This window comes from Phyllobates terribilis, unplaced genomic scaffold, assembly GCF_046119375.1.
Source record: "Phyllobates terribilis strain yellow unplaced genomic scaffold, ASM4611937v1 Scaffold_12__6_contigs__length_324123572, whole genome shotgun sequence".
Classification (NCBI taxonomy): Eukaryota; Metazoa; Chordata; class Amphibia; order Anura; family Dendrobatidae; genus Phyllobates; species Phyllobates terribilis.
Genome location: NW_027362772.1, coordinates 144,250,021 through 144,277,745, shown reverse-complemented (window position 1 = coordinate 144,277,745; position 27,725 = coordinate 144,250,021). Strand labels below are relative to the sequence as shown.

General features: G+C 43.6%; 1 protein-coding gene across 1 annotated transcript in view; it reads left to right on the top strand.

Moving 5' to 3' along the window:
• Window positions 1–5,280: 5,280 nt before the first annotated feature.
• The window catches only part of LOC141173131 (G-protein coupled receptor family C group 5 member C-like), a 34,032-nt gene continuing 11,587 nt past the window's right edge, over window positions 5,281–27,725 (top strand). Inside the window, exons 1-2 of the mRNA XM_073657772.1 lie at window positions 5,281–5,541; window positions 21,402–22,476. Coding sequence (XP_073513873.1) covers window positions 21,414–22,476 — 1,063 coding nt within the window. The 5' untranslated portion in view covers window positions 5,281–5,541; window positions 21,402–21,413. The remainder of the gene's footprint in view (window positions 5,542–21,401; window positions 22,477–27,725) is intronic.

Genomic DNA, 27,725 nt, shown 5'->3' with positions numbered 1-27,725 from the left:
ATATATACCAGGAGCAGCGTGGTTGCCCCAGTACTCAGGGGAGTCGCACACCCTGACCGACTTTGAGGAGAGACTGCGCAGTTTGTTTAAAGTGTACCCCCTGTCTGAGGAGCAGAAAGTCAGCATCCTTATAGGCCAGCTAATCGGTGCAGCCCAGAGGGAGGTGAAGTCCTGGCCGGGCAGGGACAAAGGCACTGTTAAGGAAATACTGGCCCGGTTGAAGGATACCTTTGACACCTGCACAGCAGCAGAGATTAAAATTAAGTTCTAAGGGTGCAAACAAAGGGTGCAGGACAGTGTACGGGACTATGCTCTAAACCAGCAGGAGGCGCTGCGGGCCATTAAACAGGTAGCCCCCGACAGTGTGCGAGACGAGGACAGATTGCTAACTGAGCAGTTTATTGAGGGGCTCCTGTCTAACGCTCACCAGACACAGCTGCGCATTATGGCTCTGCAAAACCCTGATCTGGACTTTGCGCAATTTAAAGACCGAGCCCTCCGGGTGCTACGAGAAGCAACCCCAGGTGGCACTGCATCCCTCCGGCGCCCAGCTATCACATACCACCAGGAGGTGGCATCCTTTTCCCCAGCACCTGTGGAGGCTGATGCGCAGACCCTAGATAATGATCCGTCTGCAGACCTACGCCTTCAGGTCCAGGAGCCGACCAAAAGTGTGGCGTTGTGACTAGAGATGAGCGGTGTTCGACTAGAACTGTTCGCCAATCTCAAATTCGAGCTGTTTTGGGCGGTGTTCGAGTTGTTCGACGAACCCGAACGATTTGCAAAAAATTCGGCTGTTCGAGGTTATGTTCGATAACTGTTCGTGCACCAAAAGCGTGTCCTGCATGTCTGGCGCTATTTAGAGCACCAATCATGCAGGGATTGTCTGCCACTCACTGTAATGCCACAGCCATGGTGGTTGTGGCATTACAGTGATTGCCCAAATCGATGGGAACAGTGCCAACAGTGAAACATGAAAAGCCGGCAATTCAGCAGCGGCATACACCGGTACCCGACAATTTAGAACCGAAAGAATAGAGCATCACACATAGATTAGATAGATAGGAACATGTCAGCCACATATATACGGAGTACAGTGAAAGTGCTGCTTACTGTACTTGTCATTTAGCGTAAAGGATTTATCAAAAAAAATAATAGTGTTTTCATGCACTGTCTCTTTAAAAAAGCCGACCGGCAATTCAGCAGGGTACCCGACAATTTATAACAGACAGAATAGAGCTTCACACATAGATTAGATAGATAGAAACATGTCAGTCACATATATAAGAAGTACAGTGACAGTGTTGATTACTGTACTTGTCATTTAGTGTAAAGGATTTATTAAAAAAAATAATAGTGTTTTCATGCACCGTCTCTTTAAAAAAGCCGGCCGGCAATTCATCATCTGTACCCAACAATTTAGAATAGAAGGAATAGAGAATCACACATAGATTAGATAGATAGAAACATGTCAGTCACATATATATGAAGTACAGTGACAGTGTTGCTTACTGTACTTGTCATTTAGTGTAAAGGATTTATTAAAAAAAATAATAGTGTTTTCATGCACCGTCTCTTTAAGAAAGCCGGCCGGCAATTCAGCAGCGGTACCCGACAATTTATAACAGACAGAATAGAGCTTCACACATAGATTAGATAGATAGAAACATGTCAGCCACATATATACGAAGTACAGTGACAGTGTTGCTTACTATACTTGTCATTTAGTGTAAAGGATTTATTAAAAAAAATAATAGTGTTTTCATGCACCGTCTCTTTAAGAAAGCCGGCCGGCAATTCAGCATCTGTACCCGACAATTTATAACAGACAGAATAGAGCTTCACACATAGATTAGATAGATAGAAACATGTCAGTCACATATATATGAAGTACAGTGATAGTGTTGGTTACTGTACTTGTCATTTAGTATTAAAATAAAGGATTTATTATTAAAAAAATTGGCGTGGGGTTCCCCTTAATTTTAGGCTCTAGCGGAGGTTAAGCAGACGGCTGGGGCAGATGTTTGAAGCCTGGGAAGGGGGTAATACCCACGGAGCTTCCCAGGCTACTAATATCAGCCCCCAGCTGAATACATAGCCTTTACTAGCTATTAAAATGGGGGAACCCCACCAAAAAAAATGACGTGAGTATGGTTTAATTTAGAACAATAAAGAATTGTGTGTTTATTTCAATTAAAGGACTTTATTCTGGGTGTTTGTGTTTTTTTTAACTTTGACTATGGGGTTAGTAATGGAGGTGTCTTATAGACGCCTCTCAATTACTAACCTGGGCTTGATGTCAGCTGGCATTATAAGCTGACATCAACCCCAACCCTATTACCCCACTGCCACCGCTACAGGGCAGTGGGAAGAGCGAGGCTAAGTGCCTGGGGCGGCTGACGGCTAAGTATTCAGCTGGGGGCTGATATTAGTAGCCTGGTAAGCTCCGTGGGTATTACCCCCTTCCGAGGCTTCAAACATCTGCCCCAGCCGTCTGCTTAACCTCCGCTAGAGCCTAAAATTATGGGGGATCCCACGCCAATTTTTATTTTAATAAATCCTTTATTTTAACACTAAATGACAAGTACAGTAACCAACACTGTCACTGTACTTATTATAAATGTGACTGACATGTTTCTATCTATCTAATCTATGTGTGATGCTCTATCTTTCTGTTCTAAATTGTCGGGTACCGCTGCTGAATTTCCGGCCGGCTTTTTTAAAGAGACAGTGCATGAAAACACTATTATTTTTTTTAATAAATCCTTTACACTAAATGACAAGTACAGAAAGCAACACTGTCACTGTACATATTATATATGTGACTGACATGTTTCTATCTATCTAATCTATGTGTGAAGCTCTATTCTTTCTGTTCTAAATTGTCGGGTACAGATGCTGAATTGCCGGCCGGCTTTTTTAAAGAGACGGTGCATGAAAACACTAATATTTTTTTTAATAAATCCTTTACACTAAATGACAAGTGCAGTAACCAACACTGTCACTGTACTTCTTATATATGTGACTGACATGTTTCTATCTATCTAATCTATGTGTGATGCTCTATTCCTTCTTGTCTAAATTGTCGGGTACCGGTGTATGCCGCTGCTGAATTTGCCGGCCGGCTTTTTTAAAGAGAGTGTCTTCTGAGCAGTTTGTCAGCTTTTGGACACCTTTGCAGGTGTTTTCTATGTGTTTCTATGTGTTTTTGTTTGCCTGCCATTGGTTTTAATGGTGTTCGACGGTGTTCTAAGGTGTTCGACGAACAGTTCGACGAACAGTTCCTCGAACATCCCGGTGTTCGACGAACCGAACCCGAACACTACGGGGGTGGCTCAACACTAGTTGTGACGCCTCTACTCAGAAAGCCCGTGTTTTACCCTGGGTGTTGGGGGACTCGGTGTCGGGCCCTGCGTTAAAGAGATGGGATGCAGCCGTGGCCCGGGCCCAACCCGTGCTCAGGGCCGTCACATTAGAAAGAGATGGTGTGGACTATTCCGGGTTGAGTGGCTGATTAACGACTATGCCACCTGTGGTGTCTGGTGAAGGGCCACCAGCACCGCTACAGTCCGCTGAGGTCTGGTGTTGTGGCAGCTAAAGTTCTCACTGCTCCCCACAGGCGGAGCAAGGCCTCAGGGCAGGCAAGACAGGATGAAGGGGGGTAGTATTAGCTCAGGGAGTACGGGCACCGCGTCGCGTGGTATGGCGCGTAATGAACTGTCCGGAGGCCATAGGGGTGAACTTCCAAGGCTTTACTCACTCAGAGATGTTAGCGGGAAGGCGACTCCCTGCTCCTCGCGGAGTCCTGCGGCCACCAGGGACGGGGGTCCGACTACCTCCGAGGAAGTCCAGTGTTTGGTAGCGACCCTGCACCAGAGTGTTCCTGCACTACAGACTTCACCCTTTCCCGTCTGTGCGTGTGTAGATAGGCCAGGTCTCCCTCTGAGCTCCTCTCAGGTTTAGGGGTCGGGTGGCAATTCCTCTTCATCCGACGCCAGGCGGGATCCTCAGGGCCTAACCGGGCTTTCCCGTCCTGGACGTAGAGTACGAGGTCGGTGTCGGGGGCTGGTACCCCTCTTGCAGCCGGAATCCCTCTGAATAGATCAGGTAGGCGAGGACAGGTGGCGTGCTCCGCTCCGTCTGCATCCTCCCCGGGACCCATTTGCTAGGGAGCCACACTCTAAAGCTCCCGGGCCTTCTTGATCCTGGTCCTCGGCCGGGTTGAGACATTCCTTGTCTGCAACCTACCTCTCATCCCATAGATCGGGGTACGAGGGCTGTGTCCCATGCCGGTGCAGGCCCACACAGGATCTGCGCTCCCAGAGGGAAGTCACATTACACACAGTATTTTGACTGCACAGTGACAGCCGACATTTTGCAATGTTTTTTTTTACATCATAATCTTTATTAAAAATAGCAAAATATAAATCTTGCACTTTTTACACTGACAACTACGGCTTTTATAGACTCATAACTTCCTTTTGCCTCAGGAAATGCACACGAACATCAGCCACAATAATCAGAGCCCAACCCTATCTTTTGTACTGAAGCCTCTAATGAGCGTGTGCAAATGTCATTTATGGAGGGAGGGAGAGCAGGTGCCATCGCCTATTGTGATTGCTGGATCTTGTGCTATCAGCTGTGTACAGAGGTGTTACCTGCCATTGTAATCCTGTCTCTAATGATAATGAGCCTGCTGAAAACTCTTCCTGAAAGTCTTAAAAAAAAAAACAGTGGCCAGTATGAAAATTACAAGATTATTAGATTTTTTTTTAAGAAACATTATGATATGGAAAAAGAAAAAAAATATGCATTTTGTTTTAAATATGTGAGTTGAACAATATTTCATTTTAAAGAATTGGGCAGTTGAAATCCAATTGTCGGATCTCTAGCTTTCCCAACACCCCTCGTCAGGAGAGAGTCCGAGGGTCCCGATACACATTAGAAGGACATCAGATTCTGCAAAAGTCAGCTCAGCAGATGGGCAGCTAATGTTTTTTGGCAATTCGAAATTTTCTTGGTGACCGGCTAAAGTCATTACAGCTTTTATTTGGGTTTTAAAAGGTATTTGTGATCTTTAGAGAGAGACACACATACAGATAAAGTTGGTCAGAAGTGATTGCTTAACCCTTTCCAGCTTTATCATTTGGTAGAGCAGTTCTACCTGCAGATGTAATATCACAATGATTTGGGCTGAGTGATAATCGCCGCTCTGCAACTGTGTATATTAAAGTTAGGAAAGTAAGAGTTTTTTCAGTTACTACATGGACACCTTGCAGGAGCAGGAGAGGCACAGGGTGGGTGGATGGGGCTGAGCCTACATCAATCACTACAGAGCTCCCTGTGGCCACAGCTCCTCCTGTTGGCCCCTTCCCTGCTCACCTCTTTCTCTCTCTTTGGAGGGTGGGTTCTCTCGCCCCTCCACTTGTTAGAGGGCTGGCCACAAGGAGGAGGGGGATTAATACTTTGTCTGCTCTTCATCCAAACACTTGATAGCAGAATTCCAGACCGAAAGGCGACTACATTAAAGACTTGCATGTGGTGAGTAGTAAGAACCGAGGGTGCACATACTTTCTGGGGTCAATGTAACAGCTACGATGCTGTTACACGGATAGAGAAGTCCAGTCTCAGAATGGGACGTTGTCTTCTTCATTAATTGTCTGAAATGTCTACTTCACTAATGTATTTCACCATCCCTTGCTGTGATCGGATTGTTACATTAGATCAGAATTACAGAATGTCAGCTTCTCTTTTATCAATTCTTGTAAAGCTGAAGGATGGCCATTTTGGGTTAGTGTCGGACTTATTGTTTAGGTTTTTGCTTTCGGTGCTTATTGTTTTTGCCTGTTTTTACTATTACAATACTTCTGATAGGAAAAACAATGATGAGATTAATGTTACTGGATATATATCCTCTGAAATTAAAACACAACCAGAAGATAAAGAGTTTTTTCCTAGACTGTAAATTATCCCCTATCCATAGTATGGCGGATAACTTACTGATTGCTGTTGGTCTGACCATTGGTACCCCCTGTGATCCTAAAAATGCCCTGGTGGACACAGTCAGGAGAGGGCCCCTGTGTAAGAGCAGTACATGGGCCCTTTGCAGCCCAATATCTCATCATAATGCACAATTCCACCTGCTTTGGAGGTGGTAGTGGCCCTCTTACCTCTTGGGCCCCTGTGTGGCCACCCAGATTGCACCAATCATATGTTCGTCCCTGCAAAAATTTGGCTTTCCGAATGGAGTGGAGGCCAAGCAATACACACCATTGTCTATAGGGCTGCCGGAAACAACAAGCTTTGCTCCATTCAGAGCCCCATTTTCTGGATTGCTGGGAATAACAGTGCTTGGACCCGCAGAAATTACTAACTTATCCTCTATGCTGTGGTAAGGGGATAACTTACTATCTTGTGAAAAAAAAATGTAACTTATATTTGTTGATCTATCATGTCGCTGGCAGTCATTAAAATGAAGATTAATATGAATTAATTAGTATTAGGCTGGGTTTAGAGAGCAGTCACTTCTGCATATTGTGGCACAACTAGCTCTGTGTGCTCGATAAGTGCAGGAGCTGCCCAAACTTCTTCAGATGGCTGCTTATAAAGTGAAACCAGAGGTGATTGCAGGTTAGAGCATCTGGAGAATACTTAACTTTGTCTGTGTTTTGAGGAGTTTCGCCATTAACCTGTAGAAATCAAGCCGTAGACACAAGGCCTGACTCATCAAGGCCGGCGTTGTTCATGGAGTCAGATGCTCCTGAATCATGATATGTTCCTTCATGAATTAAGTGGCGTACACCCACATGTGTTCCTCAGCACAAATCCTACTCCAGCCCCTGCTGGAGTAAGATTTGTGATGTAGTGAACAACGCTGCACGTCATGACTTGACAAACGGCGGTCACCATGCCCCCGTCCCAGCTCCAAACAATTCGGTGGAATTTGGAGAAACTGGCGTGAAGATGGCAGAAGTTGCAACATTTTCGAGTTGCGTCTAAATTTTGCGACTTTTCAAATCTTTTATGCCAGAATTCAGACGTGAAAGCTTTGATGCATTGGGCCCATAATATTTTATGCATCAAACAGCAGAATTCAATTTCTAATATTTTTATATTAAAAACGGCTGGACACAATCATTTACAGGGTTTAGCAAAGTTGGTAAAAAGGTTGCAAAAAACTTTTAAACTGCTTAATTGTAAAATGCTAAATGTGAACCACACACTCTGCAAAGCAGGATGCCAAGTCAAGGGCCAGAGGGAGTGATTACAGCTCGCTCACTATACTGAGCGCAGACTGTTCACCGCCCCCGAGGACAGGAAGCGAGCGGCTGCAGGGAAAATATAGCTTCATTTTCTCCCTGTAGCTGCACTTCCAATTAAACTGTCACACATGTATAAAAAAAATTATTTTTACAATTGCGTAATATATTATTTACATAGCTAATAGAAGATTGCACATAAGCTACAGTGAGGGTTAGTTTATAAAGTCATGTGTGTGTTGGATCTTACTCCATTTCCCCTATTACATGATATTATGCTTACCTAGGAGAGGTTGTACTAACCTTTTTTTGTGAATTAGGCTGTTTGTGCTGATTTTGTGATAAAGTTTTTTATTAATGAAACAGTAGGAACATGTTATGGCTGAAATAAATAACTAGGATGTAGATTTACTGTATTCTTTAAAGCCAAAAAGAAAAAAAAAAGCCATCAGCTCCCCAAACATAGTAAGAAATATAGGTAAATTCAGGGAAAAGCCAATAACCGGTATGCACAAGTAGACAAAGTGAAAAAGTTGTAGTCTGGAAATACAAATATAGATGAGCGGATCTGGAATAATTTGATGCACTTTGTTCACGGGAAATTTAATTTGTGGAGAAATTATTCTCCATGAATTTAATGTCTCTTATTATGTCTCTCCAGACCCTGAGCATAATATATGCAAAGGCCCATATTCACCATTGTCTTTGTGCCTTTTTTTAACAAATTTTGTGTGTTTTGTGCTTTTTTTGTTGTTGTTTGCACCCTATTAATTATTCTATACAAGCCTTTTTTTGTCTATTTCATATGTGCTCACCTGTTTTTTTCCAGCTTTGTGGGTTTTTAGCGATTTCAGATGTTTTCCCCTGATTCGTCAATTGTGACTTTTCAAAATGTCGCAAATTTGGGAAGGGTTATCTTTTGCGACATTTTGAAAAGTTGAGAATTTAAGCAAAATAAGTGACAGGGAAAAAGCCCTTTTTTCAGTTTGCGCCTAATTCATGAACCGTGTGCGACATTTTGATGATTTCGCTCAAGAAATATCAGCGAATAGCACAAGTCAAAAAAAGAAAAGTAAATGCAAATGATATATTGGGGTCATAGCGTAAAATAAAAAAAATACTTATACTCACCTCAGCGGCCCCTCTGCTCCTCACATCTACCTGTCCAGTCCTTGCATCTTCGGATCGGCGTTGGCAGTGCTGAAATCCCGGAGTTTCAGTCCCTAGGTCGGACTGAAAAGGGCCCCTGTACAAGAACAGTATATGGGCCCATTGACTTTCAATAGCTCAATACAATGCACAACTTCACATGCTTTGGAGGAGAAAGCGGCCCCCTTACCTCTGTGTGGCTCCATAGGTTGTACCAAACGTATGTCCACCCCTATATTGTTGTATATATGGCTACTTTAAAAAGGACCTGGCTCCAGGTGAAAAGAAACCAGAGTTCCATTTAAAGGATTTTACCATTTATGACCCTGGCAATAGACGTTAACTACAATTACTGAAGTTCTGGACATTGATGCCGCTAAGTGTCCAGATTTTGGACTTATTTTATTCCCGCTGCTCCCCTAAGTATTGTTTTTTTTAAATCCGTTTTACAATTACATAGATAAGGCTTTTTTAATTCAGTAATTTTGCTGTTGTTTTCCAAGGAGATGTGTCTTTAAATTGCTCTCCATAATTACCTTGTGGGCCACGCCCACTTGTAAAGACTATAAAAGTGTAAAGACTATAAAAATTAGTACTAAATATTAAAGCCCACATCTCTGAAAACCAGGGGAGTAGCAGGGACAAAATAAGAGCAAACTTTTGGCCACTTTTGACCTAGTGACTGGCCATTTATCGGGATACTATGCAGTTCTACTAAACAGAATTTAGAACACCATAGAACATAAAAGTTTATTCCCATGATAATAAATTATTCTAAGGATAGAGGAAAACTTATTTATCACTGAGAGTCCAACCATTGGGATCCCCAACAATCTTGGGAACGGGGCTCTGGATACTCCTTGAATAGATCAGAAGTGTGCATGCTCGACCGTCATGGTCTGTGGGTCTGGCAGAAAAACTGAGCACTGGGCCCGTCTTTATCTGTTGATCCCATAAACAATTATTTATTGTGTTTGTTTATATAGCACACTCACTGTCCCCATTGGGGCTCACAATCTAAATTCCCTATTTGTATGTCTTTGGAGTGTGGGAGGAAACCGGAGAAACCCATGCAAACACGGGGAGAAGATAAAAACTCCTTGTAGTTGTTGCCCCTGGTGGGATTTAAACCCAGGACCTCAGCGCTGCAAGGCTGTGGTGTTAACCACTGAGCCACCATGCTGCCTATATTGAACAGAGTACCTCTGCTCCATTCAAGATGGATCTCTGCAGAGCTTGGGTTCCATGTACCAGAGCCTTGTTCTCTGTAACCCTGAGGGTCCTATCAGTCAGACCCCCAGCGATCCATAAATTATCCCCTATCCTATGGATAACTGAATATCGTGGGAATAACCCTTTATGGTTTCTGTGGAAAACTATGGTAGATTGGAATATGTAAACTCTTCTGTCAGTCCTAGCAAATTTTGGGGTGCAATTTTCAGTACACACAAAATCCACCAGAAAACACAGTACGGTGTTAGTGAATATGGTTTAATGTTCAACTTTGATTAGAAATGTTGCACCAAGTCTGTAACCTGTAGAGCAGGATCAAGATCTAATCTTCTTTTAAAGCTTGTAGAATATTCTATGACCTGTTGGAAGTAATGGCGTACGATCTCAGTAGTTACCAGGTTTCCTTACATTACTGTCGGACATGTCATCAGTTCCCTATGTGTGAGGACTAGAAGAACAATGCTTAAAGGCAACCAGTGCAAACTTCGATCTCACAAAGATTTATGGTTCTTCTCTGACCATGAAACCTCAGCAGAAACCAGACTCTTGTTAGGTGGAACTTGTTCAAGGATGTGCAGTCACATTTCCCTGTAATTAACCTTAAAATGGACAGAAATCAGTGGTTATTCCGGGCCAATCTTGATATGCCTTGTGAATCAAGTTCCTGGAATGTTTCGTGAGATAATAGCAAGAATAAGGGAAGTCAGGGAAAAATAACATTCATGTACAATGTCAATGATACAAGAAGGGTAGAGTGAAAAGCAGCCAAGTGATAAGAGGGCTGAATACAAAGAAACGTGTACTGAACCAAGCAGATTAATCCAACAGATTATCAAGAATCACAGCTGTGGTCAGTGCACCTGGCATATATACAACCACAGAAAATAGTCATCACCCTGCCGGGCACAAAGCACAAGGGCAATGTGTGCGCTCACAGGTATTATAGAATGATGTAGTGGTATTTCTGAGGGACACTAAAGTATCACATGGAAGCCTGGAGGCCTAAATGACAGCACAGCGAGCGCAATCGAGAACTGGAAATAGAGCGACCCTGCAATAAATGTATATCACAGTGAATGGGAATTATTCAATGAAAGGATAACACTCAAGGTAAAGCACAACACTGGGCAAATGTTTTAGGCCGGTGTGGAAAAAATACTGCAAAGAAACAATAGAAGTGTTAATAGTTTATCAACTAGCAAAGTGAATGAACAAAAGAGATATCTAAATCACTTTTGCTTAAAAACAATAAAGTATCAACTCGTCTAAGTTATAGTTTTTGAAGAAACCCTGCATGGATATTGTTCCAAACATCTTGGAGAACCAACCACAGATCTTCTGTGGATGTCAAATCCTTCTGTCTCTTCATATAAACCCCGACAGACTGGATGATGTTGAGATCAGGGCTCTGTGGGGCCGGATCATCACTTCCAGGACTCCTTGATCTTAATGACATTGCCTGTATGTTTGGGGTTGTTGTCCTGCTGCAGAATAAATTTGAAGAAACCTCTTTGATGGTATTACATGGTGGATAAGTATCTGCCTGTATTTGTCAGCATTGAGGACAATGAGAAATGGGCAATGTTGAGGCCTGTAGATGTAGTGTGCACACTGTCAGGATTCTGCGGTGCGGACGCGTGACTGCAAGTATGAAATCTGCATACATTCGGTCATGTGCCAACTAAACGTGTGCTGCCTCACTCAATAAAAGTGAACACTTCTAGTCAGAATGTGTCCGGAAGTATACAATCCGCATGACCGCCTGCTCCCGACAAATCCTGACAGTGCACACTGTGCACATAGAGTGACTGCAGACTTGAGGCCCAAGCCTGGATAACCTCTAGAATTAAGGAGCTTATTTCCATCTTTTCCATCAACATTATGATCGGTAGTTGTCTGACCTCTGAGGCCATCTTGAAAATGAAGTGATGTTGGTTCTTGAAGAGGGATGAGATGCCATACCAAAAACAATAAAGTGTTCCTAGGACATAAAAACTGATTTTTCCTAACTCTAGACATGCTGCAATATTTAGATGGCACACAAAGGCAAAGTAATGTCAGACCAATACCCCGAGCTCTTCCAACGTATTTTTGCTCAGCGTACCAAGACATCTTTGTTTTCCAGTTAAACATTTACTGTATTTTGATTTATTATGCATCCGCTGCCAATGAAGTCCTACACTGTTAAGCATTGTAATTAGTGGCAAGCCTCCTAGGCCCAGAAGGTATTAATAGCTTCTTCATTAGTCCGATGCAGCTCGGAGGTAGAGCATGACTTAGCCTAGTTGACGATGACGCTTCTTCCTTTCTCGTTTCCCAGGTGGTTTTATAACAAAATGTTATATTTGAGAAGCTTACGGGATAATCTTCAATGGTTGAAGTGCTCTAATATGATATTTCTTACGGCTACTTGATTTCCTATTACGCCTAGTAGCGTTTTGTCAGGCACGTTAGTCATAAATTATCAAAATTTCCTAATCCTGCACCAGGAGAGAGCAATAAATCTTACGTCAAATAGCCGGCTGTTCCTTACATATGAGAAGTGCTATCAAATTAACAAAATGATTTGTGGAGCCAGAAGTCTCCGGCTTTTATAGCCGCCCAGCTGTGAATCTCATGACCCGCAAATGTCTCACCTACGAGACGGATTTTGCAATTTTTTCAATATTCTTCACTAGGTGGCAAATTATAGTTAGATTTGACATTAGTGAAACCATCCACGTGACAGATTCAGTTTTTCCAAGACTTTAACCCGTTTAGTGGAACGGAGTAATACAAAAATACTCCAAATGGAACTAGTTCTATTTTTGTTTTCTTTTCAGTTACTAAATTGTGTTCGGACATGTACACACAGTGCTTTTTTGCACCTTTTTTTTCAACATGAAAAACATAGAGTAATGGCAAGAAAAAAGCTGTTTACATTACGTGAATTTTTGATGAGTTTTTTTATGCTTTTTTTATGCAACTTTGATGCAAAAATGCTGAAAGAATTGACACCGCAGCTCCAAAAAACGCAAGAAGAAAAAAAAGCACACTGTGAATGAGGTTTAAGAAATCTCATTTATTTTGTTGCGAATGTAAAAAGGGCATGGAAAAAAAACAGAAAAACGGTACATGTGAACAATCCCCAAGAAAGATGAAACCACTCTGTTTTTAGAGGCCAACAACATTTATAACCTCTCTGCATGACAGGCGATAAGTGTATGATCGCAGGGGTTTAACTGCTGACACCTCATCAATCCAGAGTATGGCGGTAATGTGCCCCTTTGTGAATGTAGCAGTTGAGTGCATCCATAACCACCGTTCTCATACATCGTAAGGGCTCATTCACACGTCAGTTTTTTGCGTACGAGTGGTGGTCACACAAGCACACTTCCACTCCTTTCACACACAGAGGACATGGGACCCCTGTTTTCACAAACACCGACATCCCCTTTTTTATCTACCAGTTTTTTTCCGAAACCTCTCCAGTAAAAAAATAACAAAAAAGAAGAAAATAAAAAAAAATCTCCATTGTTTTAGGTGTTGCCTATGTTGAATCAAAATGATAGCTGTAGTTATATATTCTCACTAGAGTTGAGCAAAAAGATTTGTAGGACCGTGTTCCAGACACCACATCAGTAGTCCGCTCCCGCAAAACCAGAGCACTGCGAGCCCCCTATTACCTGCGGTATCCTCGGCACCTGTTCTGATTTGTGGACCCTCATAACGTCATGCGTGTGTTGTGCCACAAAGTAATTTCATTGTGGGGTTTACTAATCAGAACAGGCAGTAGGGGTGCTGCAGGTAGTAAGAGGTTCGCAGTGCTCTGATTTGGCGGCCATGTACTACCGATGTGGCTGCTGGTCAAGGCTTCTGAGTATCTTTTTGCTCAACTCTAGTCGTCACCATTGCTAAAAATGTAAATGCAAATAATAACAATTTGTAGCACAAATTATAAAGTATTTAAAGTAAAGAACGAGCAATGCCATAGTCTAGTTCCTCGTAGGACATAGTTTGCAGTCTGCTCACCATCCTGGTCGCTCTTCTCTGAACTTGCTCCAGTTTTTCGATGTCTTTTTTAAAATGTGGTGCCCAAAACTGGACACAATATTCCAGATGAGGTCTGACAAAGGAGTCTACCTGTGTAAACAAGCATTCAAAAGACCGCCGATGAGTGGTGGTACCTAAATGGACCCTTATGACGTGTTTTATATTTTAAATTCTGAGGTCTGAAGAAATTCCACAGTGACCCAAGACGGAGCTTTAATGGCAACCAAGTTGTTTCATCAGCCAATATTTATTTTACAAAGTTAACTGAGGTGGGAATAATTTGGATCAATTATGGGCCAATAAAAACATTATTTTTATTATTTTGTTATAAATTGTAAATTAAAAACAGTCAGTTGGCGAAAGATGGATTTTAAGAAGGAACATGATGTTGCTGTGATTACTAAACTGCTGGGCGATATGCAGACATAAGACCACAATGTAACACAGATCTAAGAAACATGATTGTGAACGTTCTGGTCACTTATTCCACTGTCTCCTGGCAGCAGTGATGATTCAGCGGACACACATGGGCCGGTATAATCAGGACTAACCGGCAGTGAGTGGGAGGACATTACGTTGCCCGGCATGGGATCCAGTTTGTGTTTGTTAGTCCTGCTGTTAACATAGAAACTGTGATGTGCTTGGGCGATTCTCTCTCAGTTGTCCCATTGTCTAAGTTTATAGATGCTTGAAATTGGAGGTGGAGCACAACTTTAATGGGTTTCCTGTAATGCTGACAGTGAGTGGAGACTGAAATACTCTTTATTCTAAACCGTTCTAACAATTGGAAGATACTTGCAATCTTTAACTACATTAATGGTGGTGTTTTCCTATCGAAAAGTGAACAATTTTAAGTTGGTTTCACTGGGAAATGTAATTTTTTTTTTCACTTTCGCTTGCATTTTTTGACATTCGCATTTCTGTTTTTAATCACTGTAGAGACCACCAAGAGTTCCTTACAGAAGTGTGCACCTGACAATACTTACCAGACAATACATCTTTTTTATCCAAATTGCCCCGTTGTGTTGTTCAATCCATAACTCCAAAAAAAGACTCTTGCTTGGTTTCTCTGAAAAGAGACTCTTGCTTGGTTTCTCTGAAAAGAGACTTTTGCTTGGTTTCTCCTAAAAGAGACTCTTGATTGGTTTCTCTGAAAAGAGACTCTTGCTTGGTTTCTCCTAAAAGAGACTCTTGCTTGGTTTCTCCTAAAAGAGACTCTTGCTTGGTTTCTCCTAAAAGAGACTCTTGCTTGGTTTCTCCTAAAAGAGACTCTTGCTTGGTTTCTCCTAAAAGAGACTCCTGCTTGGTTTCTCTGAAAAGAGACTCTTGCTTGGTTTCTCCTAAAAGAGACTCCTGCTTGGTTTCTCTGAAAAGAGACTCTTGCTTGGTTTCTCTGAAAAGAGACTTTTGCTTGGTTTCTCCTAAAAGAGACTCCTGCTTGGTTTCTCTGAAAAGAGACTCTTGCTTGGTTTCTCTGAAAAGAGACTTTTGCTTGGTTTCTCCTAAAAGAGACTCTTGATTGGTTTCTCTGAAAAGAGACTTTTGCTTGGTTTCTCCTAAAAGAGACTCTTGCTTGGTTTCTCCTAAAAGAGACTGTTGCTTGGTTTCTCCTAAAAGAGACTCCTGCTTGGTTTCTCTGAAAAGAGACTCTTGCTTGGTTTCTCCTAAAAGAGACTCCTGCTTGGTTTCTCTGAAAAGAGACTCTTGCTTGGTTTCTCCTAAAAGAGACTCTTGCTTGGTTTCTCCTAAAAGAGACTCCTGCTTGGTTTCTCCGAAAAGAGACGCTTGCTTGGTTTCTCCTAAAAGAAACTCTTGCTTGGTTTCAGTCTAGATGAGCAAGTTTCTTTTAGCCTAATGACTATTAGGGCTCGTTCACACAACCGTATTTTCAATACAAGTGCTATCCATAAAAATAAAAATAAAAAAACAGACAGCACCAATGTTATTCAATGGGGTGTTTTTGTTTTTTTTTACCAACCAAATCTGTAAAAAATCTAGTTTCTTCCATAAATCAGATGAGACCCATTCAAGTCTATGGGTGCGTAAAAAAAAATCGGATGCCATATGGAGCCACAGTATAACATCCGTTTTTTTACAGATACTTTTGCAATTCTGTAAATGGTCTTGTAAATGATTAGTAACTACTGCTGTAAAAAAAAATGCATATGGATGACAAGTTTTTGGATGAATCTCTGAATTATTCTTTATACGCTCGTGTGAACCTACCTTTACATCACCATTAAATAAGGTCTAATAATATCTTTACAACTTTCCTGGAGACTGATACCAGAATGATAATGGGTGAAACAGGTTAGATTAGTGCCAGGAGGGGGCAGAGAAAGGTGTGACTGTGACTGGCCTGTACACATTCTGAGGCTTTATAAAGAAACCTTGCTAATTTGTCTAATCAGATTGCCATTTAATTAGTTTGTTACGTTTCCCTGGTAAGTACGTCAGTTTAATGGAACCTTATAAAATATTCATCCTTTGTTATTCCCAACAGGAATCATTCAAAACATTAGAGAGTATTCATTATAATTTCCAGTCCTCAAAAAAAAAAACTAAATATTGATTATCTAGTCAAGTGATTATGGAAAATACTATAACGCTCTCAGATTTACTTTCATGTCATCTGCAATGCAGAGCTATAAGGAAAGACTGACGACAGACTCGCTGGTAACCCACAGGACTTCAGTAATTTTATCACAATATTCTCTTATTATGGAAAAACTGCAGCATATTTAGTGCAAAACATGCTGAGGTTTCGCTGTAATTTCTAAAAACGGTGGCAAAAAAATGCAGCCACAACAGTAATCTTCTATCAATAATCTGATGTCGGTGATATTTGTCACAGAGTACATCCAGTAAGATAATACTTTGGCGCTTTGGCATAGGAATACATTGGAATGAAATACATTTTTAAAAACTAAAAACATCTATAAAAAAAGATTTTCAAAAAGAAACACAATTTGTTTTGGAAAACTGTGTTTTTCCATAACCATAAGAGCCTGTATTTTACACTTAAAGGGGTAGTCAACTATTCGAACAATCCCTCCTCTATCCACCCAGTAAAATAATAACTCTAAGGCTATGTTCACACATGTTGGGTTTTTTATGTCACAAATCTGCAGCAAAACTGATCTCTGGCAGGAAATCAGCTGCGTCAAAAACGCTGGTTTTGCTGCCTTTTTTGTGTGCTTTTTCTCACTGTCCTTCTGTCTCTATTTATGCATGTACATAAAGTTCTGTGAAAAAAAAAGAGCACCATTCTATTTTGTCTATTTTGCCATCAAAAACGCTGAAAAAACACTGAAAAACACTGCATGCATTTTTTCCACCACCCATTACTTCCTATGGGTGAAAAAACGCTGAAAGAAATGACATACTCTATTTTCCAAAAACCCAATCAAGGCACAAAATACGCAGCAAAAAAAAAACAAGCAAGATGTGTGAACAGAGAATTCTGGTTTCTCATAGACTTTGCTGGTACTGCAAAACGCAGCTGAAAATTTGCAGAAAAATCTGCAGCAAAAAACACTGGAAAACCCAACATGTGTGATCTAGTCCTCTTCCTCTTTGAAGAGACAATTTGCATATTTCCCAGAGGAGCTTTACGGCTTTAAAAGTCTCCTCACCTGACATGCTTAACATGTCACTCTCCGCAAGGAGAAATATTACCTCTCATCCAACCAAACCTGAACTCACACTTTGCACTGATGAGGGGCAGAACTCCGAAACACAGCGTCTGCAAATTGAGTTTCTGGTCTTGGCTTTTTATCTTAAGCCATGTGATAAGGCTCGTTAAAAGGTCACTATTGGCTTTTAGGATTTGCTACTTCCTATAGGTGGCACTAGAGTTCTAGTCTTCTTCCTCTCCGAAGAGACAATTTGCATAGCCTTATACTCACCTCCGGTCCTGGTGGTTCCAGTGGTGTTGGCACAGGCTCTCATCACATTGTTATTCCACGCTATCCCTGAGGCCATTTGGCGTTGGCTTCACTCTCCCCTCATACAGACGTAATTAACATTCGGAGTAAGTGGGAGCTGCGGCTGCTCTCTCAGTATATCTGGATGTCCTGATTTGTCTGAAGGAGAGGAGAGTGAAGCCAGTGCTGTTTGGCTGCAGGGACTGAGTGACATAATGTCATGCGAACCCCAGTGCCGACACAAATGGAATGGCGCCGGCTCTGAAGGCGAGTTATTATTTTACTGGAAAAAAACATACAGATTCTGAATGGGGTTTGTCCAAGTAGTAGACAACCGCTTAACATCCCAAATATGGTACTTTGTTAAAAGAGCCTGAAAACTTAGTAAGGTTAAAACGGTCTGAAAAGTTTTCAACCATTTTTATTTTTTTTGCTGTTTATAAAGTGGTCCTGATTAATAAAAGTTAACCAGTACAGGACCGGGCTATTTTCACTCGATCAGGCACATTTTTGTGTTTTATCGTACATGCTCTTTCAAAAGACTCTAAAAAAATTCTTGTTCAGATAATCAAGTAATTTTTACCTCTTTTTTTCACTATACATGTGGCTTAATTTTTATGTCACATTTATATTTATTTTTTTATGATATTGAGGGAAAGTGTAAAGAACATTAGGATTTATGTGTCTATTTTCACTTTTTTTTTTTTACGACCACAAAGGACTGCTACCAGTTTTTTTTAAACTGTGTTCTCCTTTCTATTAAAATTATTTTCCTATGTTTGACATAATTTTTTGCTTACTGGGCCGCAGCTACAAACAGTGATTCAAACAGGTGATGTTTTTTCCCTTTCTTTTTTAATTTATTTTATACTCTTTGTATCCCAAAAGGTCTTAACAGGCCTTTGGGGGAATTTGAACATATTAATACATTCTTTCATTCTTTGTATTGCTGATTTCCTCTGTAACTTTGGCTGACATATTAACCCCAGGTACAAGAAAAATTCCGCCTCTTGGCTGAATAGCTGAGCTAACGCAGTCTCCTAGTGCCCAATAGCTCCAGCTCCCTCCCTTCATCCAGCAATCACATGATCACTGGGTGCAGAGGAAGAAGCACTATCAGTGCTTCCTAATCTATATACATAGTGCTAGTTCAGTGTTGTACACATAGTGATCAGAAAGGCAAGCATAATAAATCATGTTTATATTTTCTGTTGGGAGTCTGGCTGTGTCTGACAGCCGACTCCCTACCTTCACAATCTCATGCCAACTGCATACTTTGCAGTTACGTTTTAGAATGTCACTTCAAAGTAAAGTGTGGACTGTCCAGATGTTTATAGTCTATGGGCAGTCCAGAAGTAGATAATCTTAATGGGACCAGAGCCATGTAAGAAAACGAAAACATATACTCATCTCCTGTAATGGAGTCGCTCCTTCATACTCTATACTGTCTCCCCCATCGATCTGCTGGCATCAACATTCAGCAGGAGGCATCAGCTGCTACTGGTCTGCTGAAACATTTACATTCTGGCTGAAATGGAAGAAGTCTTCTTGGTTGTAATGTAAAAGCTGATTGGCTGAGACATCATGTGATGCCCCTTACCGGATGTTGATACCTTCAATGGATGTTGATGCCAGGAGCTGAATAAATGTTTTTTTTGTACTACCCAGGAAAATTAGGATTAATTTACAGTACAGACCAAAAGTTTGGACATACCTTCTCATTTAAAGATTTTTCTGTATTTTCATGACTATGAAAATTGTACATTCACACTGAAGGCATCAAACTATGAATTAACACATGTGGAATTATATACTTAACAAAAAAGTGTGAAACAACTGAAAATATGTCTTATATTCTAGGTTCTTCAAAGTAGCCACCTTTTGCTTTGATGACTGCTTTGCACACTCTTGGCATTCTCTTGATAAGCTTCAAGAGGTAGTCACTGGAAATGGTCTTCCAACAATCTTGAAGGAGTTCCCAGAGATGCTTAGCACTTGTTGGCCCTTTTGCCTTCACTCTGCGGTCCAGCTCACCCCAAACCATCTCGATTGGGTTCAGGTCTGGTGACTGTGGAGGCCAGGTCATCTGGCGTAGCACCCCATCACTCTCCTTCTGGTCAAATAGCCCTTACACAGCCTGGAGGTGTGTTTGGGGTCATTGTCCTGTTGAAAAATAAATGATGGTCCAACTAAATGCAAACCGGATGGAATAGCATGCCGCTGCAAGATGCTGTGGTAGCCATGCTGGTTCAGTATGTCTTCAATTTTGAACAAATCCCCAACAGTGTCACCAGCAAAGCACCCCCACACGATCACACCTCCTCCATGCTTCACAGTGGGAGCCAGGCATGTAGAGTCCATCCGTTCACCTTTTCTGCATCGCACAAAGACACGGTGCTTGGAACCAAAGATCTCAAATTTGGACTCATCAGACCAAAGCACAGATTTCACAGATGTCCACTCCTTGTGTTCTTTAGCCCAAACAAGTCTGTGTGGCATTGACCTGGTTTCTAATCTGAGCTGCTGTTAACCTGCGATTTCTGAGGCTGGTGACTCGGAAAAACTTATCCTCAGAAGCAGAGGTGACTCTTGGTCTTCCTTTCCTGGGGCGGTCCTCATGTGTGTCAGTTTCTTTGTAGCGCTTGATGGTTTTTGCAACTGCACTTGGGTACACTTTCAAAGTTTTCCCAATTTTTCGGACTGACTGACCTTCATTTCTTAAAGTAATGATGGTCACTCGTTTTTCTTTACTTAGCTGCTTTTTTCTTGCCATAATACAAATTCTAACAGTCTATTCAGTAGGACTATCAGCTGTGTATCCACCAGACTTCTGCACAACACAACTGATGGTCCCAACCCGATTTATAAGGCAAGAAATCCCACTTATTAAACCGGACAGGGCACACCTGTGAAGTGAAAACCATTTCCGGTGACTACCTCTTGAAGCTCATCAAGAGAATGCCAAGAGTGTGCAAAGCAGTCATCAAAGCAAAAGGTGGCTACTTTGAAGAACCTAGAATATAAGACATATTTTCAGTTGTTTCACACTTTTTTGTTAAGTATATAATTCCACATGTGTTAATTCATAGTTTTGATGCCTTCACTGTGAATGTACAATTTTCATAGTCATGAAAATACAGAAAAATCTTGAAATGAGAAGGTGTGTCCAAACTTTTGGTCTGTACTGTATATAATAGTGAAGAACCCATTTAATATAAATTATGTGTAAACAGAATAACCTCAACAGAAAATAAAATATTCACCGCAGAATAAGTCTACTGGCCGAACAGAACTCCACTATTGCTAGGAGAAGAGAAATTTCAGCCAGTAAGTGAATTACACTGAAGAGATTCCTGTATATTCCTGACTAATCATTTATTGTCATGTAGTGATGGGGTCTGAAACGAAGGAATTTGTAACAAGAAATGCACCAATTACTCTTGACCTTAGTGGTCACAGAAGAGTGCGTTATGGGGGATGGTTGAGAGAAGAGTATACGTTGTATATACAAATGTCCTTGCTTGGAAAAAAAAAGTAAAGAATTCAAAGCATCTTTCCAAATTATTTCTCAGAATCTGCATCATCTTTGGGTCTTTTATTTGTGTTTTAATCAGTTATCATATAATAATATTAGACTTTTAATATTCTATGCCTGATGAAGAGGCCTGAGTGAAACAGTACCAGGAATGGAGAGGAGTCAAACCTACTACAGATCCTACGACGGAAGACCCTACAGTTCTCGTATACATGTATTTCCTAACATAGTGGAGTAACTTTTATTTTCCTTCTGTTCTTCTTTTAGAAATACAAGGAGATGGCGTATATACATTACCTGCTCGTTTTTTGTTTGGCATCTTACCTGAAGGAAGGATTGGCTGATAACTCAAGTCTGCCATCAAACCCACCAAACTCTTCCGTGCTACCAGCTGGCTGTAGTCAGGATGTAAAATCGATTTACTTTGCTCTTTGTGACCTTACCTCTGCCTGGGGCATTGTGCTCGAAGCAGTGACCTCCTTAGGCATTCTTTGTACACTAGTTTTAGGATTAATTTTTATGGCACTTGCCCCTGCAGCTTCTCAGGATGCACGTAAGGGTGCCCTAGCCCTTAACTTTATGTTTCTGATCGGGGTCCTTGGCTTATTTTCTTTAGTTTTTGCATTTATCGTTGCCCCCAATTCCACAGTCTGCATAGTCCGGAGGTTTTTGTTTGGGGTTTTATTCGCCCAGTGCTTTGCCTGTCTGGTTGCACATTCAGTCCGGCTCAACTACCTAGCGCTTCAGAATAGAGGTCCAGGCGGCTGCCTGGTGTTTCTACTGGCAATTGGACTTTTCTTGGTAGAAGCTGTTATTAATGTGGAATGGCTGCTCATTACTAATGTGCATCAAACGCTCCTTGACGCTGAGTCTTCTGGACATCCATGTAACATAACCAATGAAGATTTCGTGACGGCGTTGGTCTATGTCATGTTCCTCATCGTAGCATCGCTGGTCATCCCTTGTCCAGTGCTCTGTGGACATTACTTACAATGGAAACGTTATGGAAGACACATTGTACTGACAGCATTTTTCTCACTTCTCATCTGGGTTGCATGGATTACAATGTATCTCTACGGCAATGAGAGGCTAGAGCGCCCCTCCTGGGATGACCCAGTACTGGCTATTGCTTTAGCAACCAATGCCTGGGTTTTTGTCTTGTTTTATATTATCCCACAGTTATTGGAAATGACAAGATCTGGATACAAATATGACGATGATGATACCCTTAACATTCTGAAGAGACATTCTGACATCCCACAGTCCATAGTAATGGAAAACAGAGCATTCTCAATAGATAACCTGGATGCAGCGGAGCCTGTCAACTCTAAGCATGAACAAGGTGAGATTACTTAAAGGGAAGCTGTCATGGGGTATTTGCTATCCCATCTGAGAGAAGCATGATATAGGGACAGAGACCCTGATTCCAACAATGTGTCACTTATTTTACTGGTCTCTCCAGTTTTGTTAAAATCACAGTTTTCTCTGCTGCAGATCTGACTGCTGAGCTCTGTATAACCCCGCCCACACCACTGATTGGCTGCTTTCTGTGCACACTGTGCAATCAGTGGTGGGGGGTGGGGTTGGACTACATGGCAGTAGATTTCCTAGTCCTCTAGTGATAATTTCCTGCTGATTAAAACTGTGATTTTATCAAAACTACAGTAAGCACATCGCTGGTATCAGGGACGCTGCCTCTACATCATGCTGCTCTCAGATTAGGTGGCAAAAAACTGGTGACATTTACTCCAATGTGCCAAATTATGAATTTGCTTTTCACAAAATGTTCCTGTAGTTTTATTAGTAGAATATAATCACTAATACATTAGTAATCCGTGGGCCACATTATATTAAATTATTAGCTATGTTTTACCTATTTTCTAAAAGCCAAAAGTAAAGTCTTGTCCATAACACTGCATGCTGCCTAGATAATGGCTAAACATTGAAATCGGATAGAAAGTAAAATCAACATGTTAGATAGTTCAGGAAAGGAGACCCGTGCCTCTTTATTCTGCTGATTGTGGGGGTTACAAGTGGTTAAATGCCTCCTTAAACATGCACTGATGACCTACACAAATGCAAAAAGGCCGTTTAATGCCACTAAAGATGCCCAAATTACTTTACTAAAAATATGTCTGTTTCAAAGTGCAACAACGCAACATTAAGGCTGTGTGCCCACGATGCGTTTTTAATGTGTTTCTGCAGCGTTTTTTCAGCTGCGGAAATGCATTAAAAACGCATGGTAGAAGGGCAGCAATGTCCCCAAATGATAATCCGCATGTGCTGTACACATGCTGCGGCAATTTCAGCTGCGGATTATCATTGCGGAAAAAAACGCAGCACTACCAATTATTTTGCGGAAATACTGCGTTTTTGCCGCCATTGACTTGCATTAGAACGCGCCAATTCCGCAAGACTGCATCTGTACTTGTGTGGCACCCCAGGGGTCTGGTTTCCACAGTAATAGCAATATTATGTCTGAGAGCAGGTGGGAGGTTTCCTGGTCAGACATCCTATGCATGCCACACCTCCTGCCCAGTCCTGGGAGGGGAAGAACTTCCCCTATATAAAGCTGGGGCTGAGGCAGGGTTAGAGAGAAAAAGAGTAGAGAGAGAAGAGGAGAAGCAGCTATAGGAAAGAGAGATCAGGAGCTCTGGGGAAGTCGTGCTAAAAGGAATCAGGGGCTGGCAGCTGTAGAGCTCGCCCTGATTGAAGAGTTACCACCGGACGCGGAGTCCGAGGCTGTGGGGACTAATCCTTACCCAGCAGCAGAAACCGACCGGCAGGGGATTTCAGGTCCTCTGGCCAAGAAACCCGAAGGCACGGTCACACGCGTGGGACCAGCACCGCCGTCGTGGAGCGGAAGCCACTAGAAGGCCCCGAGTCACCGGCCATACGGGTGAGCACCACACGGTACACTCAGGGACGTGGGCTACTTTTACACGCCTCTAGCAAGGTAGCCAGAAGAGTACAATTAGTTGGGGAGGCCTACAACTCCGCCTGGCCAGGGGAAATCCCATCTGCTCAAAGACTGACCAGGCCCCGATCGCTAGCCAGTACTCCGGGAGGGTCTATCTTTATCACCAGTAAAGACCCTGAACTACACCGCATCGACTCTCAGTGGTTCCTGCTACCCCCATCATCCACGTCGGCTGCCCTGAGGCCATACCCCTCCCGTTGGGGGTTATACCATCCACGCTGCACAATCCTTCCACCGGCCTCAGCGGTCTGCCCTGCAGCGGCAGCTCCATAGCTGCATTCAACGGGTGGCGTAGTCGTCCAACATCTACTGCTAATACTCAGCCACACAGTTTGACTCCCTGGGCACGGACCGGGTCACCGCCACGAGACTACTACCCCCAACAGGCCCGGCTCCGGGTAGTCCCCACGTGCGCAACGCTACACCAAGTAGGCCCAGGGGCGCGTCAACTTTGGCGTAGTCGGCAGTATTTCGTGCCCGCAACCACCGGGTACTGCGTGCCTGAAAAAGACTGTTCAAACTTACCAGTGGTGAAGATTCCCGCCATCCGTGGAGGTTTCCCGCCATCCGGCGCCATCTTCTACCTTCTTCCCGCCATCCGCGAAGTTTTCCCGCCATCCGGCGCCATCTTCTGCCTTCTTCCCGCCTTCCGTGGAGTTTTCCCGCCGTTGGACGCCATCTTGAAGACGCCGCGCGGGAAGAAGAGGGGCGTGGACTCCGAAAGCGCGCGAGAACTGAAGCCCCGCCTCACGTCCGGACGTTGCGTAAGGTCCTGGAAGGAGCCCAGCAGACGCCGACGTCACAGGAGCGCGACGGAAGGTCCTCAACCCTGACGATCCACTGCGGAGCCACGGCCTACGGAAGAGGATCATCGCAAGGTAGGCCACGGTCCACTAGGGGGGGAGAAAGATGTCGGATACGGAGGAGAGCTTCACTGCTGCAGTCATGCCTTTCACCATGCCCTATATCCCGGGAGCAGCCTGGCTACCCCAGTACTCAGGGGAGTCACATACCCTGAATGACTTTAAAGAAAAGCTGGATAGCCTCTTCCAGGTGTACCCCCTCACAGAAGAGCAAAAAGTGAGCATCCTGGTGGCCCAACTAACCGGGGCAGCCCAAAGGGAGGTAAAGTCCTGGCCACCTGGGAGGAGGACTGTCGCAGGGATACTAACCCGGCTGAGGGACACCTTTGATACCCGCACCTCAGCCGAGATTAAGCTTAGATTCTATGGGTGCAAGCAGCGAGCACATGAGAGTATAAGGGACTATGCACTAAACCTACAAGAGGCCCTGAGAGCCATTAAGCAGACCGACCCTGACAGCGTGGGAAACGAGGACAGGCTGTTGACCGAGCAATTTATAGAGGGACTATATTGCAATGTCCACTGAACCCAGTTGCGGGCCATAGCCTTACAGGATCCTCATCTGGACTTTGCACAGTTCAAGGACAGAGCCATCCGGGTGCTCCGAGAACCGACACCGGGTGGCGTTGTGACCCACAGGCGCCCAGCTATCACTTACCACCAGGAGGCGGCGCCCTTGTCGGCAGGGCCTGTGGGGGCTGATGCGCAGGCTTTGAACAATGACCCGGCTCCGGACCTGCACCATCAGGTCCAAGAGCTAGCTAAAAGCGTTGCTGCGCTAACCCGAACTGTGCAGTCTTTACAGGTTTCCACTCCAGGGAAGATCCAGCTGGCATCCGGACCGGAGGACATCCCGTGGCGTCGACCAAGGAGGACCCCACCGGCCAGAGGAAGACCCAGCGACCGGTACAACGAGGACGGACAACCTATCTGCCGCCGCTGCAATCAACCCGGACATATGGCAAGGTACTGTCCTTTAAACTGGCACAACCTGGGGTAGAGGGCCAACCCCCAGGAAAAAGATCACCAGGCCCATCGAACTGGCGTGACAAATATGTGGGAGGACGTCCAGTCTTGCCTGTGGTACTGGATGGCATTCCTATGAGTGCCCTACTTGACACCGGGTCACAGGTCACCACCATCCCGTACGTGCTCTTCAAGCAGTACTGGAATGACTCGGATATAACCCGCTATCCAGACGACGACTTGAGTATCATCGCCGGTAATGGTCAGCCCGTGCCACAGATCGGATTTAAAGAAATGACCATTAAAATCGGTAGAGTCGAACTGGCAGCACAGGGACTGATCATTGTAGACATTGACAAGCGCGAGAGTCACCCAAAGATAACTCTAGGAACTAATGTGATTGAAAATTGTCTTGCAGAGGTGATTTTCATTTTACAGCAGGTTGCCAAGAACGCCAGCTCCGGCCAGCAGCGAGTGCTCCAGAAAGAGATCCGGGCACTGATGCGACGGCAACAGGTGGAACTCTCCGGTGGTGAGATTGGTAGCGTAAGAATGTGTGACCCTTTCCCTATTGCCATGCCCCCGAAAAGTGAAATGATGATTTGGTGCCGGGCAGCTATTGGTCTGAGAGGTAGAGACTACCAAGCAATGGTAGAACCCGTCTACTCAGACAGTAGGCCCACCATTTTGACAGCACGGGGGTTGGTTGATGTACGCCATGGGAGGGTGCCCGTTCGCATAATAAACATCGGGAAAAGGGAAGTGTACCTGCCCCGGTATGCTACGCTAGCCAAATTGTATACCATCAATCAGAATTCTGTACAGGCCGTGGAACCCTTGCCTCCATCTCAACCAGAGGAAGGTAACGGCTCTAAGAAACCAATGGAGGACTGGTGTCAGCAACTACATCTGGGTACTGACTCCACTCCCTCACACCAGAAACAGGGAGTCTATCGGGTGGTTCAAGAGTACGAGAGAGTGTTTAGTAAACACCCGTTAGACTTCGGGCGAGTAAAGGGGGTAGAACACCACATCCCCACGGGAGACCATCCTCCCATAAAGGAGAGATACCGACCCGTACCCCCTGCACACTACCAACACGCCAAGGGGATGATTAGAGACATGAAGGAGGCTGGAGTAATCAGGGATAGCTGTAGCCCCTGGGCAGCTCCACTAGTCTTGGTCAAAAAGAAAGACAACACCATGAGAATGTGTGTAGATTACCGGAAAATTAACCGTATCACACACAAAGATGCGTACCCCTTACCAAGAATAGAGGAGTCTTTGGCTGCTTTAAAATCTGCTAACTTCTTCTCCACCTTGGATCTCACTAGCGGGTACTGGCAGGTTCCTGTAGCAGAGGCGGACCGGGAGAAGACCGCATTCACCACCCTGATGGGACTTAGCGAGTTTACCTGCATGCCGTTCGGACTCTGCAACGCACCAGGAACCTTCCAGCGATTGATGGAATGCTGTCTGGGACACCGAAACTTTGAGACGGTCCTGTTATACCTGGACGATGTCATCGTCTATTCCAAGACCTACGAGGACCACCTGAAACACCTGGCGGAAGTGTTCAAAGCTCTGGCAAGTTACGGCCTAAAGGTGAAACCCTCCAAGTGTCACCTCCTGAAGCCAAAGGTGCAGTACCTGGGACACGTGGTGAGTGCTGACGGAGTGGCTCCCGACCCTGATAAGATCACCGCAATTAAGGAATGGCCAAGCCCCTCCAGCGTAAAGGAAGTGAGGCAGTTCCTCGGGTTGGTAGGCTACTACCGAAGG